Genomic DNA, 18,525 nt, shown 5'->3' with positions numbered 1-18,525 from the left:
ATTTCCTCACAACCTTCCCAGACAATCACATCCTTCCAAAGCACCATCATAAGTACATTACCCTGCAGTAATCCGAGCCATTGGACCTCTTAAACACTTTTCATCATTGCGATTTGAGGGAAAACATGCATTCTTCAAGCAAGTTGCCCAAGTTACCTGCAACTTTAAAAATATTTGTAAAACCATGGCCAGACGCCATCAGATGACGTTGTCTGATGCCCTCATGAGGAAGGAGCTTTTCGAGTTCAAGCCATTGGAAAGTGGGAAGGGTTTGCTCCAGCCCCTGGATCACTTTGAGCCCCATCACAGTCTAATAGCAGAGGCAATTGGCTGTCCTGTTGACTCTGAAGTCTTTTCTGCTAAATTCGCTAGGTACCACGGCATAGAGTACAGAGCCAACGAGATGGTTTCTGTGGACTGTGATAAGGAATCAGGAAATCCTCTCTATGGAAAAATAGAGCAGGTATTCATTGATGACCAGACTCTAGTATATTTGTTGATTCAAGTCTGGGAAACCCTGTGGTTTGAAGACAGATATCATGCCTATGCTGTTCGGGAAGGAGACGAATTTCTGTGCATCACAGTCAATGAATTGCTTGACCATCACCCCTTTCACCTCATCAAGTCGTTTGATGAACATGACAGTTTGCGTTACATTGTTCCGAGGCATAGATAAGTTGGTATGTTCAGAGATTTTAGTCATTAGTGTGTACTTGCGAGAAAAAAAATTCGAAAATACAAGAACAATTTATCACATTGAAGGTGTGAAGTATTGAAGTGAAATGCAAAGTTTTCTGAAGTTATTGTATGTTATTGTACCTTTAAATTTATTTTCAGGATGCATCTCCACCAACCGATATGACTGGCACCAGCGATGACACAGAAAATGATAACATACACGTCCCAATAGAATCTAGCTCAACTTCAGTTCCCAGTGGCAGTAAAATATGTGCACATCCAGTATCAACTAAGGTGAATATTTTTATTTCAATTCAATCATGGAGGTATAATGTACTGCTTCAAGGTTCATTCTTCAATTGATACACATAATTTGCCATGAGAAGTTGCGTATGGGTAACATTATAAATTGAACAGGTCAGCATTTCCAACTGTCCAATCAACAAATTATGTCAGTTTTGTTTAAATGACTTATGTATTTATTACAGACAAATTTCATCATCATTATAAGATGTATATTTTCAATTAAGAAGAGCTTTGCCATCTTTATTGCAGTTTCATGATTTTAAGACTTTCCTATGTAGCCAGAATGGTGGTAGATCTTTGTTAGCGGATGTACAGAAGCTTGGGTTCGCCCCAACAGTGTTGAGGAAAAGACTTGTGAAAATAGCAACTGGTTTTTTATTTGAAAAATGCGGAAAATTGTAAGTATCCTTAAAAAAATGTGTATGTGTATGTGTTTGCTTGATTTGGCTAGGCCAGCAGCCGCAGCACTTGTTATTTCGAAACTTTGTTATTTCGAAAACTGATATTAGGGGGGGGGTTCTTAAAGTGATTTTAGAGAACATACTACCAAGGATGTATACATCCTTGATACTACATTTATTTTTTAGTGTATCAGTGTGAATCATCTCCTTACTAATAAGTATAAGTAGTGTGTTGGTGTATTGCATTTACATGTAAGGAGTGAAATTCGTGTGCTTAATTTCCAGTCCCAAAACAGAGGACAAGGAGGAACTTGCCATTGCGATTATCACAGTCATACCGTGTCTGAGGAATCTGAAGGGACAGGGCTTTGTAAGTATGACGGAGAGGCACAACCAAACAATTCCTTGATCACAAGGTGTCATGGTTTCTATGTAAAACTAAGTTTGCTAGTTTTCTTCGCAGCACCAGCGGTTCTTGATATCACAGCCGAGGAGCGCCTGGGGAGGAGAAAAAATGTGTCCGCAGAAGTATCAGCATGAAGCCATTTTTTTTCTTCATCATCTTTCAGGAAGCATTTTACCAAAGGGCTCGAGGTGGTCGACCTGCAAAGGGCTTTATCAATGACCGTATATACAATGTTCACAAAGAGGAGGCAAAACTGAAGATGGTTAAGAAAAGGGTCCAATTACCTGAAACAGTCCCTGCTGAAGAGGTGTTGTCTGTTGCAGGTAATCACAATAATATTGCCCAAGGCTTTGATATTTGAGACGTGTTTGTGGGTTAATGTAGAAAAGTTGTTTTAGATCACCATCACACCTCGTTCGGTTGGTGGTGCTAGTCACTGAGATCTACATGTACCTAAGGTGTACATGAGGGATACATGTCCTGATTTAATCAAGTCAATATGGGGTGATTAGGAGCCTCACAATCAGTGGTTAACATTGCTAGTAAAAGTGCAGTTAGGCCATAGTTTCATCCAGGGTGATATCTGCTAGCCACTACACCAGAACAAATTTTTCTCAAACAATTATATTTGTGTTTTTTTATTAGCTCAGCTGAAAAGCTGAGCTATTCATATGAGTAAATGGTAGAATGAGTGTCCGTCTGTCTGTCTGTCTGTCTGTCTGTCTGTCTGTCTGTCTGTCTGTCTGTCTGTCCGTTAAACAGGCACGTTTCAAAACTATGGCGGATAGGCGATAGATTTTCCCTCTGAGGCGTTGAGACCCTTCAGGACTCCTGAATAGACCAAATGTGGGTCCGGCAGGATGAGCGGTTTGGCCACTAGGTGGCACCAAGCGAAATTTTCCAAAAACTTTTCCAGCAGCTGATTTCTCAGTTGGGGATCATGAATCAAATCTAATTTTATAGAGCAAAGCTTTCTCTTTCATTATCAATAGGCGTAGTTCATGAATTTCTCACCAGGTGGTGTTACTGGCGCAATTTAGTGAGCACCCCCCAAGAAGAGCATTTTAAATTTCGCGCGAGTTATCCCACGTCCAATCACACATGCAGCGAACGTCACGTCTCGAGTCTGCGCAGTTCAGACGTAAGGAGACCATGCTATGGAATAGATCGCGTTCTGTCAATTCAGAGGTAAGTTCTCATTAAATTCACAATTTCATAGGCGATAATATTTGGCTGCTTGTGTTATTGCATGTTGATGACATTAGGGAAGGCTTGGATTGTTTCATTGGATGTGATTAATTTGAAATAGTTCGTCGATGATCGTTGAAAAACGATCTGCGAAATGCAGCTTGGTTGGTTGGTCTGAGAAACGATGTCAAAGTATGGCTTTAAATCATGGATTTCTCAACAAATAACTCTTGTCACATAGCAGAACTAATGTGAATAAACAAGACAATAATAAACATCGTTCTGATATCATCGGGTAAGGTTGCCAATGTACATAAACAGTGTAATTGAGGATCGACGCCAGCGATTTGAAATGTCAACAAACAGTTAATGCGATATGATACACACTGACACTTGCACACTGTACATAGCACAATGCTTCAAACGGGGCCGATTCATCACTCTTATCACAATGTATTCCCAATCATATCAATGAACTTCCTTGATCATTCGGCCCTAGCGCCTTATCAGTTGTTGTTGGCCTTGTATTTGATATAAAACTTGGCTAGCTTACCTATTCTATCAAAATTAAAATGTTATCTCCTCATCATGTTTTGCAGGACAGGAATGATCTGCAGCTGCATTTGAACATATTTGGTGACTACATCTCAAAGATGACCAAGAGAGAGGATCGAGCTATGACTTTGCACATCCCATCGACTTCGGTGTTCACCAGTGCAATCATCAGAAGAGCCAGGCAATTCTAGTATTCAAGTATTTCATTCTGTAATACTTACCTCAAAATTTACTAAATAAAGAAAACCGCATGTGGCAGTTGGTTAAAAAAATCAAGTCTATCTGTTTAAAGTTTTTACTTGCTATCATTATTATCAACATTTCAATGGTGGCATTCTGCTAAGGTTTGTTAAGAGTTTCACTTGACTTAAGCAGGGTGTACACTAGTAAAATATTAGCAACATTTTACCAACATTTTACCAACATTTTACCAACATTTTACCAACATTTTACCAACATTTTTACAACAATTTTGCAACAAGCCCTTCAAGGCCCTGTGTTCACTAGCAACAAAATTGCAACAAATTAGCAACATTTTTACAACATGTTGGTAAATTGTTGCAAACTTTTTAGTGGGAACAAAGGGAAATAGGTATTTTGGAGGGAAAATGGATGATTCCAAGGAGAGAAGATGTGTTTTGAGTGCTTCTGCAGCAATTTTAGCTGTCATTGTTGAGAGACGGAAGAGGCGGCGAAATAACCAAAGAGAATATGGACCAGGCCCTGGATCAAAATGAGGGTGGATGATGGGGCATACCACTGCCTGTTAAGGCCGCGTATCCATAGGGTATGCCCTTGTGTAGTGTGGCGTTATGGCGTAACAGCCTTGTGACCTGGCACTATGCCCCGAGTCTCCATTGGATATTCCTTTTTGGTCATGTAGGCCTTTGTAGTCCTCATTTCGCAGCGGTCAATCGCGTTTATCCGCACGCTGTCATTATTTCAGAAGACAATTTCTTATGAATATTGAAAATGAAAATACAAGTAACTTGTATTTTCACTTGCAACATCAAATTGACATGTACATGTATATAAAACCTGACTTTTAAGCAACAAATTACAGGTTCGTGCTTGTTATGATAATCATCAGTTTCGGGGTCCCAGAGTAGTTCCCGTTGATGAACCTCTTGAATTAATTTCGCCTCAGACATTGCTTCCGTGTTGTTCACTCGCAAAAGAATGGACATGTTCAATCCCAATATGGGCCTATATTCCCAATCCACAGTGCATATATGCCCGCAATGTGACACGGCATAACCTATGGGAACGATCAATAACACCAACGAAGGTTCATTGTCCGTGTGGCGCGCCAGGCGGTAAAAAGGGAATGTTGTGCAGGGCACGGAACAGCCTATGGATACGCAGCCTAAAGGAGTTGCGGCTGACTGACAAGCCGTCACACAAAAACTTCTAGAAAAGGTTTCATCACCCTACGAAGCAAGACACTCACTTGAGAGTTGCTATACCTGCTTCTTGTTCAAGTCACATGAACTCCGGTAGATCACATGACGCAAATCCTATTTCTGATTGGCTGAAGAGTTTGCAACATTTTTACAACATGCAACAAAGAATTGCATTGCATTTAATTTGCAACAATTTTACAACATGTTGTAAGACGCGTTTTGCTCTGTACACACTACGCAACATTTTTTGCAACATTTGTTGCAACTGGAAATGTAAAAATGTTGCTAATATTTTACTAGTGTACATAGGCCTTTAGGCAATAATAGAGTTGGGTAGAGCATTTTGTTAATGTTACCCTTTTAGTTAGGGAAACTGGTGCCTTCTGCATTAGATGGACCCCACTAACTCATCTGTCAGACCGGCCTCACACGTCGGCAGTAGAGTTTAAGGTCCAGTCTGCGAGATTTACCTATTTCTACCCAGCCAAAAGCGGGTGATTGGGCTCGTCTCTCCATGTGATTCAATTCGCATGGATTCTTGTGTCCCGGTGCTGAAAGGATCCCTCCACAAGGGCAGACTACATCCGGTGGCACTGAAGTATGGAAGAAAGACAGAAGACGACCAATTTGCGAAAAGGATCATCATCATCATCATCATGGTAACAGCTGAGGATGAATCATGTTGCTGTGTGTAGAATTGATGGTCCAATATAGGTTAAGTTATCTGTTTGCGCACACATTGCAAGGGTGGAGCTTGCTTGAAGTAGATTGCGCCAGTCTACCGTAATTCACTGTTACACATCCAGAAGCTAATATCCTTAGGCTTTGAGTCCTTAGTTTAGTAGAGTTTGACGAGTAATGTAATATATACGAACAACGCAGCAACAACTCAGCTGAGCGCCAGGCCCTTGGGCCTCTTGTTCAAGTCTCTGTTTATCTTCATCAGAATGCCAGATTCTACCCGAAAAAGAGTATAAGGAAATGACAGCATGGCTGAAACACAACATTGAACCGGCATCCAAAGTTTCGGACCTGATGGCTAAAACCGCAACAAATCGTCACCGTGAGATCTGTGAGAACAAAGAGTTGAAAGCGAAGGATATTTTGGCATCATTTCCAAGGCTTTTGGAGAGAGGAATGGTATGTATGACTATGAGTCTAATGAGACATGTTGTTTCTTGCAGAGGTACTTAGCAGTGGGGTCTGTGGAGGCTATTCAACTTTGTGGCAATGCTGAATATAGCTTTTTTCAAAAAGCACCATGCCAATGAAGAATTAGTTAAATCTTATTCGACCCCTTGTTTTAATAAATTTTGCATGTATCATTGCAGATTGAGCAGGATTTTAATGTTTTGTTCCAAACTGGCGACCAACTGGTTAAGAAGTGGGATGGCAACTTTGTCAAGAAAGTACTTCAGTACGTCACATGTGTCAAACCAGATTGGCGAAATATTGTGCCTGTAAAAACAGTCTTAAATGAAGGTACATGTGTATTACATTTAACATTCTTGGCCTTACGAGACTGAGCATCTGTCCACGTTTTCTTCGACAGTAACAGTCCATGCTGAATTCGAAGTCAGACTAGTAAGCAGCTGACTGTAAAGGCATGCAGGCTAAACCTGTACAAAAATGAATGTTTTTTTTGTGATATCAAAAGAAGAATGACTACCAAAGTTAAACTATGGAAATTATATTTTTTCACTCAATATCCTCTTATTTTCTATCATCCTGTGTCTGTCAAAGGCCATAGTTTGAAACTTGCCTGAAGTCGATGAAGATGAAACCGTACTCAGACTAAACAATTTACCCTCTGAATTTATGAGTTATGTCGGCCCTTTGATTGTCAGGAAACACATTAACTCGGTCGTAAATCAGCTTCGTAAGAGATTTTTTTGGTGACCGAATTGGACAGGATTTTTTTCATGGCAATTATGATGAGATCTCTGCCAGTGCTATCACTTTCATTTCTCCAATTCGTAGATAAATCATTTTGTAAACACTACAGAAGTTTTTCGAATATCACAACCGTGCCCATTCGTGGCCTCATGACGGTAAAAGGCGGTACCTCTAACTTCTTGGGCATTTCTAGCCTATTTGCCTTTTGAGGATGCGCCAGCTCCTGATGTATTCAAGCAATTGACAGTTATATCGGTCCTTCTATATATTGAAAGACTCTTTATTTTGCGTGTAGTTGGAAAAGCTAATGCTGGTATTCCATAACTCTTGTATATTCCCACACAGAGTATAATTGTTCGCCTCGCTGTCTTTGTGCAGGGGTGCTGATAGTCCAGCAGGTGGTGAAGCTTTACCGGTTGCTGTGACAGTGTTGATGTGAACCGCCTCGCTGTCAATGTGCAGGGGTGCTGATAGTCCAGCAGGTGGTGAAGATTTACGGGTGTTGTGACAGTATTGAGGTGAACCTCCAGAATATCTTTCGAGGTGTCTGTCAAAGGCCATAGTTTGAAACTTGCCTGAAGTCGATGAAGATGAAACCGTACTCAGACTAAACAATTTACCCTCTGAATTTATGAGTTATGTCGGCCCTTTGATTGTCAGGAAACACATTAACTCGGTCGTAAATCAGCTTCGTAAGAGATTTTTTTGGTGACCGAATTGGACAGGATTTTTTTCATGGCAATTATGATGAGATCTCTGCCAGTGCTATCACTTTCATTTCTCCAATTCGTCGATAAATCATTTTGTAAACACTACAGAAGTTTTTCGAATATCACAACCGTGCCCGTTCGTGGCCTCATGACGGTAAAAGGCGGTACCTCTAACTTCTTGGGCGTTTCTAGCCTATTTGCCTTTAATGAGGATGCGCCAGCTCCTAATGTATTCAAGCAATTGACAGTTATATCAGTCCTTCCATATATTGAAAGACTCTTTTTATGCGTGTAGTTGGAAAAGCTAATGTTGGTATTCAATAACTCTTGTATATTCATTCCCACATAGAGTTATAATTGTTTGCCTCGATGTCTATATTGTGCAGGGGTGCTGATAGTCCAGCAGGTGGTGAAGCTTTACCGGTTGATGTGTGAACCGCCTCGCTGTCTATGTGCAGGGGTGCTGATAGTGCAGCTGGTGGTGAAGCTTTACCGGTTGCTGTGACAGTGTTGATGTGAACCGCCTCGCTGTCTATGTGCAGGGGTGCTGATAGTCCAGCTGGTGGTGAAGCTTTACCGGTTGCTGTGACAGTGTTGATGTGAACCGCCTCGCTGTCTATGTGCAGGGGTGCTGATAGTCCAGCTGGTGGTGAAGCTTTACCGGTTGCTGTGACAGTGTTGATGTGAACCGCCTCGCTGTCTATGTGCAGGGGTGCTGACAGTCCAGCAGGTGGTGAAGCTTTACCGGTTGCTGTGACAGTGTTGATGTGAACCGCCTCGCTGTCTATGTGCAGGGGTGCTGATAGTCCAGCAGGTGGTGAAGATTTACGGGTGTTGTGACAGTATTGAGGTGAACCTCCAGAATATCTTTCGAGGTGTCTGTCAATGGCCATAGTTTGAAACTTGCCTGAAGTCGATGAACATGAAACCGTACTCGGACTAAACAATGTACCCTCTCAATTTATGAGTTATGTAGGCCCTTTGAATGTCAGTAAACAGATTAACTCGTTCGTTAATCAGCTTCGTCAAAGATTTATTTTGTGACCGAATTGGACAGGATTTTTTCATGGCAATTATGATGAGATCTCTGCCAGTGCTATCACTTTCATTTCTCCAATTTGTAGATAAATCATTTTGTAAACACTACAGAAGTTTTTCGAATATCACAACCGTGCCCATTCCTGGCCTCATGACGGTAAAAGGCAGTACCTCTAACTTCTTGGGCATTTCTAGCCTATTTGCCTTTTGAGGATGCGCCAGCTCCTAATGTATTCAAGCAATTGACAGTTATATCAGACCTTCCATATATTGAAAGACTCTTTTTATGCGTGTAGTTGGAAAAGCTAATGCTGGTATTCAATAACTCTTGTATATTCCCACACAAAGTTATAATTGTTCGCCTCGCTGTCTATGTGCAGGGGTGCTGATAGTCCAGCAGGTGGTGAAGATTTACGGGTGTTGTGTCAGTGTTGATGTGAACCTCCAGAATATCTTTCTAGGTGTCTGTCAAAGGCCATAGTTTGAAACTTGCCTGAAGTCGAACTGAACACCAGAGTGGAAGCGGTTTTAACACTGGTAACTCTAGTGTGCACCGTTCGAAAATGCAACCTTTCGGGATAATTCCCTTAAATTCGTCACTAAATAAGTCATTGATTAAAACTACAATGCTTAGTTTCGTCATCCACCTCAATCGTTGGTACGTCGGTCACCTATAACTTTTTGATTTGTGTCACTTAATCGGGCGATGTCACATAATCAGTTGATTTTTGTCACTTATTCAGTACGGTGACCTAATCGGGCGATGTCACCTTTTGTCATGTTTGCTTGTAACACGACCATCCCGGTCAAAACACGGCCGAGAGCTGCACATGACAAGCCGATGGCGCTCAAGAGATGGCTCCAAGTCGCTTGAGTGACGATATTGCTCATGGTCAAGAGTCGCCATATGCTCATCTAGACCAAGTAGCGACAGTCATCAATGGAAAGTTCATGGACTTAACATTTTCAGACCGACAGCAGTTTACGGTATAAGTGACCACGAGTTGAGAGTACAATGTATATCATGCTTCTTTGTTCTTGCTAGTTATATCATATTTTATATTCGCCTGTCAAACTTCTGTTTGCTATTTTTTGTCACGGAAAATCTGTTGTTTGAGTAAGAGACCATATACACATCTGATAGTTTGCCATGTCAACGATCGGAAGGAATACCATACCAGTAGGTCAGATCGACCAACATGACGTCATCTGGTCACAAAACTTGATGCCTTACCATCACATGATCCAGAGTCATCATTCTTGATGCCGAGAGTAGTTATCGCGTTCAAATGGAGTTACTTTAAATATTAGTGTAAACTAATCTCTCCATGGTCGAATTTCCCACCCCACTACAACTCTGATCGCGATGAAACTTCTACAACTTTCGATACTTTCACTACTCTTGATCAGAGGTAAGTCATTTTTGCGTAGTTTACATTTTTTATTATCGCGGTGATTGCTGTTCACTGCTACAATATATGTTATTAGTAAAACAGAGTTGGCTACTTATTCCTGATTGTCACGACTGTGGTACTATAAGGATGGGCAAGGTAAAAAACCTAAGGTGAAGCTAATCAAGTTGGTTACCCTTTGATAGCGAATGTTTTTGCTGAAAAGTATGAGAGACTGTATTCCTCGGTCTCGTATGAAGAGAATGAAATGAGGGCACTGATGGAGGATATAAATGCTAGGATTGGGTCCCCTGAACACGGGGATAAATGTGGAAATCACGTTGTAACTACGAACGAAGAGAAGAATGCAATCCTGCTTCTGAATAAAGGGAAGCATGGGGGTGATCATTCTCTTTATACGGACCATTTTATCAACAGTAATGATTCACTTAAGGAGAAACTGGCCATACTTTTCAGCGCAATGATTGTTCATGCTTATGTACCTTTGCGTATGAAAGAGTCCACGATATTGCCAATTCCAAAAGATAAACGTAAATCACTGTGTAACTCAGACAACTACAGAGGGATTGCTCTGAGCAGCATTTTAGGAAAGGTACTAGATAATATTCTGCTTGTAAAATACAAAGACGTGTTCTCATCCAGTAGCATGCAGTTTGGTTTCAAAAAGAAAATGTCCACTACTCAATGTACCTTCGTATTGAACGAAACAACAGTATTACAGAAACAGAGGGTCTGGGGTGTATACTATAATGTCGTGAGGGACTAATGCAGAGCCATTCCTGTAGAGCAGGTCACAGAACAGACAAGCTAATCGGTTCGCCATTACAACAACAAGGTTTATTATAAAACACGGAATATCAATATACGAAACGACAGAACATTACATCCACCCCCTTTTGGATGAAAAGGTTTACGCTTAATAAGTCCAGACGCGGATGTTGGTATCAAAATAAAAACATAATCTCAAATTAAACACTTTTCCTGGAAGCGCAGAATAAACACAAGATTGTCTCTGACTCAAGAATTGTCCTTTTCTTGAATTTGAATGTTCTCGAAGTTATGAATTAGAACATGGCGCAAATAGCGAATCACTCTTCACTTAGTCCTTACACGGATAATGTCTTCATTACCAGAATAAAAGCACATCCATATCGAACTTGAAGTGTCCTATTTAGAACAAAATAAAAGTCCACTATATGAATATAGAACAGTTCAAACACATAAAACTCAGAACAGGGTGTTCTTAACGAAGAACAAAGTCTTTGAATCTTGGGTTAGGCCTCTTCGTTCGAGTTGATCTCCGGAGTGGTTGTGAGGTAGTCTCAGTCATCACAGGCAGTTTCTGGTTGGAGGTCTCAGGCTCAGAAATACCAGAAGGTGTCTCAGGTGCTATAGTGGGCGGAGCATCTGAGTCAGGAATCTCAACTTCCTCTTCCTGAATGTTTTCAAACAGGCTTTCAGGCACCCGTTTGAAAAACGTTAGGTTGCGAGTTATCTTTCGATCATCTCGCTCGGCTGTCAGCATATTACCATCTCGACGCGTTATCTTTAATGGATCTGGATCGAATGGCGGCGTTAGCTTGTTACGTTTCTGCTGACGAACTACAACGGTGTCTCCTTCGGCAATGTTGCTTTCAGTAGCGTTGCGTCTGCGATCTGCATACATTTTGATCTTCTGCTTGCGTTCATTGTCAGTGTCTCTCATTGACGATTGAGAACGAGTTTTCAACTCTTGGTTGAAATCGGCACATGGAAGCTGGGTTTTCATCCTACGACCATAGAGGGCTTCGAATGGCGAGACACCTGTTGTTGAATGTGGTGTCGCACGATACTGGCGTAGAAACTTCTGTAGTTCCTGCTTCCAATTGCGGCCTTCGATGTGTGCGGCTTGCACAGTCTTCGTGATGTTTCTCATGAAACGTTCTGCTTCACCGTTAGCTTGGGGATATAACGGAGTCACTCTGCGGTGTTGAAAACCGAGGTATTCAGCGAAACGTTTGAAATCATGGCTCGTGAACGGAGGTCCGTTGTCGGATTTCAAAATCGACACAATTCCGTGGCGTGACATAATGGCGTCTATCTTTGGTATGACTGTCTTTGCGGCGGTAGAAGCTATAACTTCAACCTCGGGGTAACGACTGTAGTCATCCATCATCACGAGTAGGTAGTCAGCGCTTGGGACTGGCAAAGGACCGTAAAAATCCACAGAGACTTCTTCCCAGGGACCATTCGGCAGCTTTGTCATGCGTAGCGGCTCTGGTTTGCTGGCTCTTCCGGACGTAGCTTGGCAAGGCAGACAGTCCTTGACACATTCTTCAACCATGGCGTCGATGGACGGAAACCATACTTTTTCTCTCAGCAACATCTTCGTTTTGACGATGCCCTGATGACCAACGTGAGCAAGGTCAATGGCTCTTCTCTGCAGTGCGTCAGGCATTACCAGTCTTCTCCCTCGGAGGACGATACCATTATGAACGATCAGCTCATCTTGGAAACGTTTGAATGGCTTCAGGCACTCTTCATCTCGTCTCCAGTAGCCAGTTTCGATAGCTACTTTAAGCTTCTGCAGGGTATGGTCTCGTAAGGTTTCTGATTTTACTTCTTCGAGTTGCATGGCTTTTGGAACCGCATTGTCAATGACATAGTTGACGTAATCATCGACAAAGTTTGCTCTGTTCTGCTCATTGCCTACTACAGGATGGCGACTGCAAAAGTCGGCTGGGTTGGCTTCGTTCCTTCCAGGTCGATATTCCAACTTGTAGTTATACGGCGTTAGACGTAATCTCCATCGTGCAATCCGTAACGACATCGGCTTCTGGCTTTGGAATATTCCGATCAACGGTTTATGATCTGTGACCACGGTGAAAGGGGAAGTCGAACCGTATAAGTATAGGCGGAAGTGTTCTGTTGCCCAGACCACTGCGAGCATTTCTCTTTCTGTCTGCGAGTATCTCGTCTCAACGTCGGTGAGCGCGCGACTAGCGTACGAAACAACGCGACCTTCTTGCATCAGAATCGAGCCTAATCCGCGGGGCCCTGCGTCAACGATGAGTTCAGTTTTCTTACGCGGGTCATAGTACGACATGACCTTTGCTCCGGTGAGCGCAGTCTTCAAGTCTGTTAGCGCTTTTTCATGTTCCGCGTTCCACTGCCATTCTGTCTTATCATGCGTTAGCTCTCTAAGGGGCGCTGTTATGCTAGCATACCATGGAATGAAGCGCGAGAGGTATTGGGCCATTCCGAGTAACGAACGTATTCCAATCTTGTCCGTCGGGGCAGGCGCATCTCTTATGGCTTCGATCTTCTTCACATCTGCGGTAACACCAGCGCTATTGAAGATATGACCGTAGAACTTCACTTCTGACTGATAGAAGTGACACTTGGGCATGTTGAGACGAATTCCGTATTCTTTCAATCTCTCCATCACGGCTATCAAACTCTTGTCGTGTTCAGCTTTATCTTTACCATGGATAATGATATCCTCAGAGATATTTCAACAGTTCGGTATGTCACTCAGAATTTCGGCGATTGCGTTCTGAAAGATTTCCGACACGGCGTTTATCCCAAAGAAAAGACGTTTGTAGCGTCTAAGACCAAGATGGGTGGTGAACGTGGTGATAAAACGTGATTCCTTTGCAAGTTCTAGTTGATGATACGCGCTACTCAAATCTAGGGTACTGAACACAGTGGATCCGTTCAAATCCGTTACTAGATCATCAAGAGTCGGCATAAGATGTCTTTCACGTTTTATTAGCTCACCTCTTAGCAGAGGTGAGCTTATCCCATACCGTGGCGTCCGTCGTCCGTCGTCGTCGTCGTCGTCGTCGTCGTCGTCGTCGTCGTCGTCGTCGTCGTCGTCCGTCGTCCGTTAGCAGGGCACGTTTCGTAACTGTTAGAGCTATTGAGTTGAAACTTGGTACACATGTACCCTTATGTAATGACACCTTGGAGACCAAGTTTCAGTCCGATTCGTTTCATGGTTTGGCCACCAGGGGGCCAAACGTTAAAAGTGAAAATATGCAATATCTCCCTTAATAGTAGTCGGGAAATTTTGAAAAAAATATGGTAGGTACTTCTAGCAAAGGTGCATCATATATCCTCCGGGTTTTTGATTTGACCTCCTTTTCAAGGTCACAGAGGTCAAATGGTGTAAATTGGCCGTTAGGATGTAACGATGGCACGTTTCTAAACTGCAATGACTATTGATACCAAATTTGATACACATTTACCCCTTAGTCAGGTAATCTCAGGGACCGAAGTTTGGTCCAATATGATTCACCACTTGACCACCAGGGGGCAAAATCCAAAAACCTTAAAAATGTGATTATTCCTTAACTTCTTGCCCGATTGCCACCAATTTGATATCATGGGTACATCTAACCACCATACAGTATATGTCACACAGGTTTTTAATTTGACCTTCTTGTCAAGGTCACAGAGGTCAAATGGCGTAAATTCGCCGTCAGGCCGTAACTATGGCACGTTTCTTAACTGCAATGACTATTGATCACAAATTAAGTACACATGTACCCCTTGGTCAGGTGATCTCAGGTACCGAAGTTTGGTGCGATCTGATTTGCCGATTGGCCTCCAGGGAGGGGGCCAAATCCTAAATTCTTCAAAATGCCATTATTCCTATTAATGACTTGCCCGATTGGCACCAATTTTATATCATAGGTACATCTAATTCTAACAACCATTCAATGTGTCACCCGGGTCTTCTTTGATTTGACCTACTTTTCAAGGTCACAGAGGTCGAATGTACTGTAAATTGGCCATTTTGGGGAAATTGTAATTGCTTGGACCTACATCAAACTTAACACTACATGACACAATACCATGCTCTTTATCCATCTTTCCTACAGCATGAGGTGAGCACAATGGCCCTGGCCATTTCATCGCTTTATTTGCCTCGCGCATGTCAACACAAATGCGAATTGCTCCTGATTTCTTGGGGACTGTAACTATGGGACTTATCCACGGTGTCGGACCATCGACTTTCTCTATAATGTCAAGTTCCTCTAGACGCTGTAGCTCTTTCTCTACATCTTTGCGGATATGGAAAGGTATGCGACGGTGAGGTTGCTGCTTCGGCTTGACGTCTTTATCAATGTGAAGTGTCACAGGTTCACGTTTGATCTTGCCTACACCGGAGAAGAGTTCTTCATACTTCTTCAGCGAGTCAGGAAGGGTCTTGGAGCTGGACGGATTGGGCCTCGTTTTCGATTTAACCTCATGTACGATCTTCAAGATTCCTAAATCCGACGCGGTCTTGAAACCAAGTAAATTCCCTCCTCCTTCAGTCACGTAGAACTTCGACCATTTGGTTTCGGACTTGTGACGTGCTGTGGCTCGGAACATTCCTTTCAGCAGTATGGGCGTCTTGCTACCATAGGGGAATACCTGTGTGTCAGCTGGAAGCAACGGGTCTATACCAGGTTGGGCTCGGCGAATAACGTTGAACGTCTTGGAGTCGACTAGGTTGACGGATGCTCCCGAATCTATCATCATGGGGACTCTGGCCATTTTTGGTTTCTTTCCGATTGTTATCGTACACAGCGTTGGGTTGTTGGACTTGGCAGCTTGGGTAAAGTAACAGTAGTCAGAATCTTCGTCAGCCTCTGTCATCAGGGTGTTAGCGCTGTTGGTCTTTGAACGGCACATCCTCCCGAAGTGTCCTATCTTCTTGCAACGATGGCACTCCTGACCATTGGCGGGACAATTACTACTGACTTTGTGGGGTCTCCCTCCACACTTACCACAGTTCTGGTCGTTGTGTCGCTGCTGGGGTCTGGTATCTCGACCATCGCGACGTCTGTCCTGGTCCGGCTTCGATTGTGACTGGAAACGACGTGTCTTCTGCTTAGGTCTGCTCTGTCTTTGGCTCCCTTTGCCTTGGCTCTTGTCATTGGTGTCGAAAACTCCGCATTTCGGGTTTTCTACTGGGGAGTTGCTGACTACAAATTGATGGTGAACTTGACTCTATCGTATCTTTTTTACAACTGACTTTATTTCTACAAACTATTGACTAAGTAAACAAGATTACGAATTAACAGATGTTAAGAGATGAAAGAAGGTGCTTAGACGATTAAGCTTAGCTTAATCCGCAAGGATTTCCTCAGACTTCCTGGCTCCATGCAGCTGCAGCGACTTGTCGGACTAATAACTTGATTCAGGAAATGACTTGGTTCAGGAATGCGTAATTCCTGACATTCCCCCCGCCCGCAAGCACATGGTTATTTTAATCCCTGAATAGTTAAACAGTGATTGGCTAATCATCCTCGGTGGTCTGCAATCCAGACTGACTGATACTAAACGGTGTTCGAAACCGCTAACTACACAAAATACTTGAAGTGAACATGAGATGGTAGATAAGCTTCAATACATGCAAAGTACGTTAAAGAGATTAATCCGTATTGAGATTCTAAAGTTTCTAAACTAAATGTCGAGATGATGATGATCAAAAGATGAATATCTATAGCACGATGGTGTCAAACATGTTACAACTAACTAATATTCCATGATAATGTTCTAGTATTTCAATATAGATGAAATTCAAATGTCAATTCGATTGTGTTGATTGTCTCTTCAGTTTCTCATGGACGACAGGCGTCGTAACCCCGACGGAGGGGAGCATCCACATTACTATACATTGCCCAAGTGTATAGCTTTGACGAAGTGAATATTAAAACGGAATGTCACGTACGCTACAATATCTACTGTCCGTAGTGATCCAAGTGCTCTCTGATTTTGAGCCTCGTAATGTCAGTGGTTGACCGTTTTGGTCGAGATTTTGTTTTTTGAACAGATTTGATTTGCGCAGACCGTTCGATGCTCTCGTCAACGGTTAACTCAAGCGGATACAATTTTCCGATTGCTCGGTTAGATTGCCCTGTGGCAGTTTTGACAAGCGCAGATCGGGTCAGCCCATCTTGGCCTCTGTTGAGTTCTTTTATGATCCCAAGTTTCCATTGTCTCCTCTTGGCATCCTTGTCGTGTACAAGAATGACGTCATCAATTTTAATGATGTCAGCTTTGGCATTTTGTTTGCTAAGTTCGTACTGGTGTTGTTCCCGTAGCCTAGCGAGATACTCGTCATAGAAACGTTTCTTGAATGTTTGTAGTCGTTCTGCGCGTTTGTACGCCAATTTCTCAAGTTTATCTCTGCCGGCGTATGTTACATCCAAGTTATCCTCTCCTTCGTGTGGCAACAAAAACATATCATGTCCGTATATCAGATTATTCGGTGTTATCGCTTTGAGTTCATTTGGATCTGATGATAAATATGTGAGTGGTCTGTTGTTTACCGTTGCTTGAATTTCTTTGATGAGAGTTTGAAACTCATCAATTGGAACGAGTGATTTGCGCAAGGTTTTCTTAAGTGCAAGTTTCGTCACACCAATCAGTCTCTCATGAACGCCAGCGAACCAGCTGGCTTGTACGGGTGCATATTTGAATGTTATTCCTTTCTTAGACAGGTGGTTTTGGAATTGTTCTGTTCCCACAATGTTGTACAGCCGTTTCAGCTCGGTGTCGGCGCTTGTAAACGTTTTGGCATTGTCACAGTAAATGAGGCTAGGCACTGAATGTGTTGAAGTGAAACGTCTGAAAGCTCTTAGAAATGATTCAACAGTTAAGTCCGGCGTGATTTCAAGATGTATGCCTCGCGTGGTGCAACACGTAAAGAGACAAACGTACACTTTTTGCATCGAGTCCTTAATTCGTACGTAGAGGTGTGATGTAAAATCTACAGCAGTGGACTTGAAAGCTGACAAGTCGTTAATCCGAAAGTCTGGCAGTGGTAGTGCGATGGGAGTCAGATATGGACGCCCAGACACTTTCTTACAGATTACACAATGTCCGATGATTTTCTTAACGGTTGAGCGCATTGATGTGACCCAATACTTCTCCCGAAGATAAGCCATGGTGGACCCTAAGCCGTAGTGTACCACGTTGTGGTGGGCGTTCCGGACGATTAACGTTGTTATGTAGGATTGATTTGGCAGGAGAATTGGGTACTTCCTGTCTGAGCTGACGTCTGCATTAGTAAGCCTCCCGCCGCAACGAATTGTTCCTTTTTTGTCAAGAACGAGCCCTAATTGACTGATGATTGTGGGTCGAGAAGGCAGCTTATGCCTTCCACTTTGTTCTAACTTCAAGTAATCCGTAACGTGCTTATAGTGTTCGTTTTGAAGATTTGTAATCCATTTTTCTTCCGCGTTAGCGATATCTTGTGCAGACAGTTTATTCCTGTTTTTGAGTCCGGGTTTGAAAGCGCGTGATACTAAGGCGGTAATTCTCAGAAGTCTATTCCATGAACTGAACTTGTCCTGTGCTATAACGTCGCTGATACTTGCGACAGGTGTTGTTGCGACCATGCTTGTAACAACGAAGTCATTTTGCATTTCAAACGCGGCTGTCAGAGAGACGGAACTGTTCAAGGTTAGGTCGGAAAGTGCGGTTAAAGGCCACGTGGTTTTATCATCCTTGAGCCATTTTGGCCCCTGCAGCCATGAAGAGTCCTTCAATTCC

General features: G+C 42.7%; 2 protein-coding genes and 1 long non-coding RNA gene across 3 annotated transcripts; 2 read left to right on the top strand and 1 right to left on the bottom strand.

The window, feature by feature from the left end:
• Window positions 1-49: 49 nt before the first annotated feature.
• On the top strand, window positions 50-7,275 carry LOC135502395 (uncharacterized). The gene is made up of 7 exons (XM_064795198.1): window positions 50-463; window positions 838-972; window positions 1,234-1,382; window positions 1,671-1,755; window positions 1,955-2,114; window positions 5,884-6,077; window positions 6,269-7,275. The coding sequence occupies exons 1-7, from the start codon at window positions 185-187 to the stop codon at window positions 6,461-6,463; spliced, it is 1,197 nt and encodes a 398-aa protein (XP_064651268.1). The 5' UTR covers window positions 50-184; the 3' UTR covers window positions 6,464-7,275.
• On the top strand, window positions 2,433-3,810 carry LOC135502357 (uncharacterized). The gene is made up of 2 exons (XR_010449758.1): window positions 2,433-2,979; window positions 3,579-3,810. It is a non-coding gene; the product is annotated as an uncharacterized LOC135502357 (long non-coding RNA).
• Window positions 7,276-16,709: 9,434 nt separating the features above from the next.
• Window positions 16,710-17,918, bottom strand: LOC135502595 (uncharacterized). Its single transcript, XM_064795544.1, has one exon. The coding sequence runs from the start codon at window positions 17,916-17,918 to the stop codon at window positions 16,710-16,712; it is 1,209 nt and encodes a 402-aa protein (XP_064651614.1).
• Window positions 17,919-18,525: the final 607 nt, after the last annotated feature.

Source organism: Lineus longissimus, chromosome 18, assembly GCF_910592395.1.
Source record: "Lineus longissimus chromosome 18, tnLinLong1.2, whole genome shotgun sequence".
NCBI lineage: Eukaryota > Metazoa > Nemertea > Pilidiophora > Heteronemertea > Lineidae > Lineus > Lineus longissimus.
The sequence above is the reverse complement of the archived record's forward strand: the minus strand, read 5'-3'. Positions and strand labels throughout refer to the sequence as shown.

Coding starts and splice junctions, on each gene's coding strand:
- LOC135502395 (XM_064795198.1), top strand. CDS start 185: ATGGCCAGACGCCATCAGATGACGTTGTCTGATGCCCTCATGAGGAAG. Junction 464..837: donor TCTATGGAAAAATAGAGCAG/GTATTCATTGAT, acceptor ATTTATTTTCAG/GATGCATCTCCACCAACCGA. Junction 6,078..6,268: donor GGCTTTTGGAGAGAGGAATG/GTATGTATGACT, acceptor GTATCATTGCAG/ATTGAGCAGGATTTTAATGT.
- LOC135502595 (XM_064795544.1), bottom strand. CDS start 17,918: ATGGCTTATCTTCGGGAGAAGTATTGGGTCACATCAATGCGCTCAACC.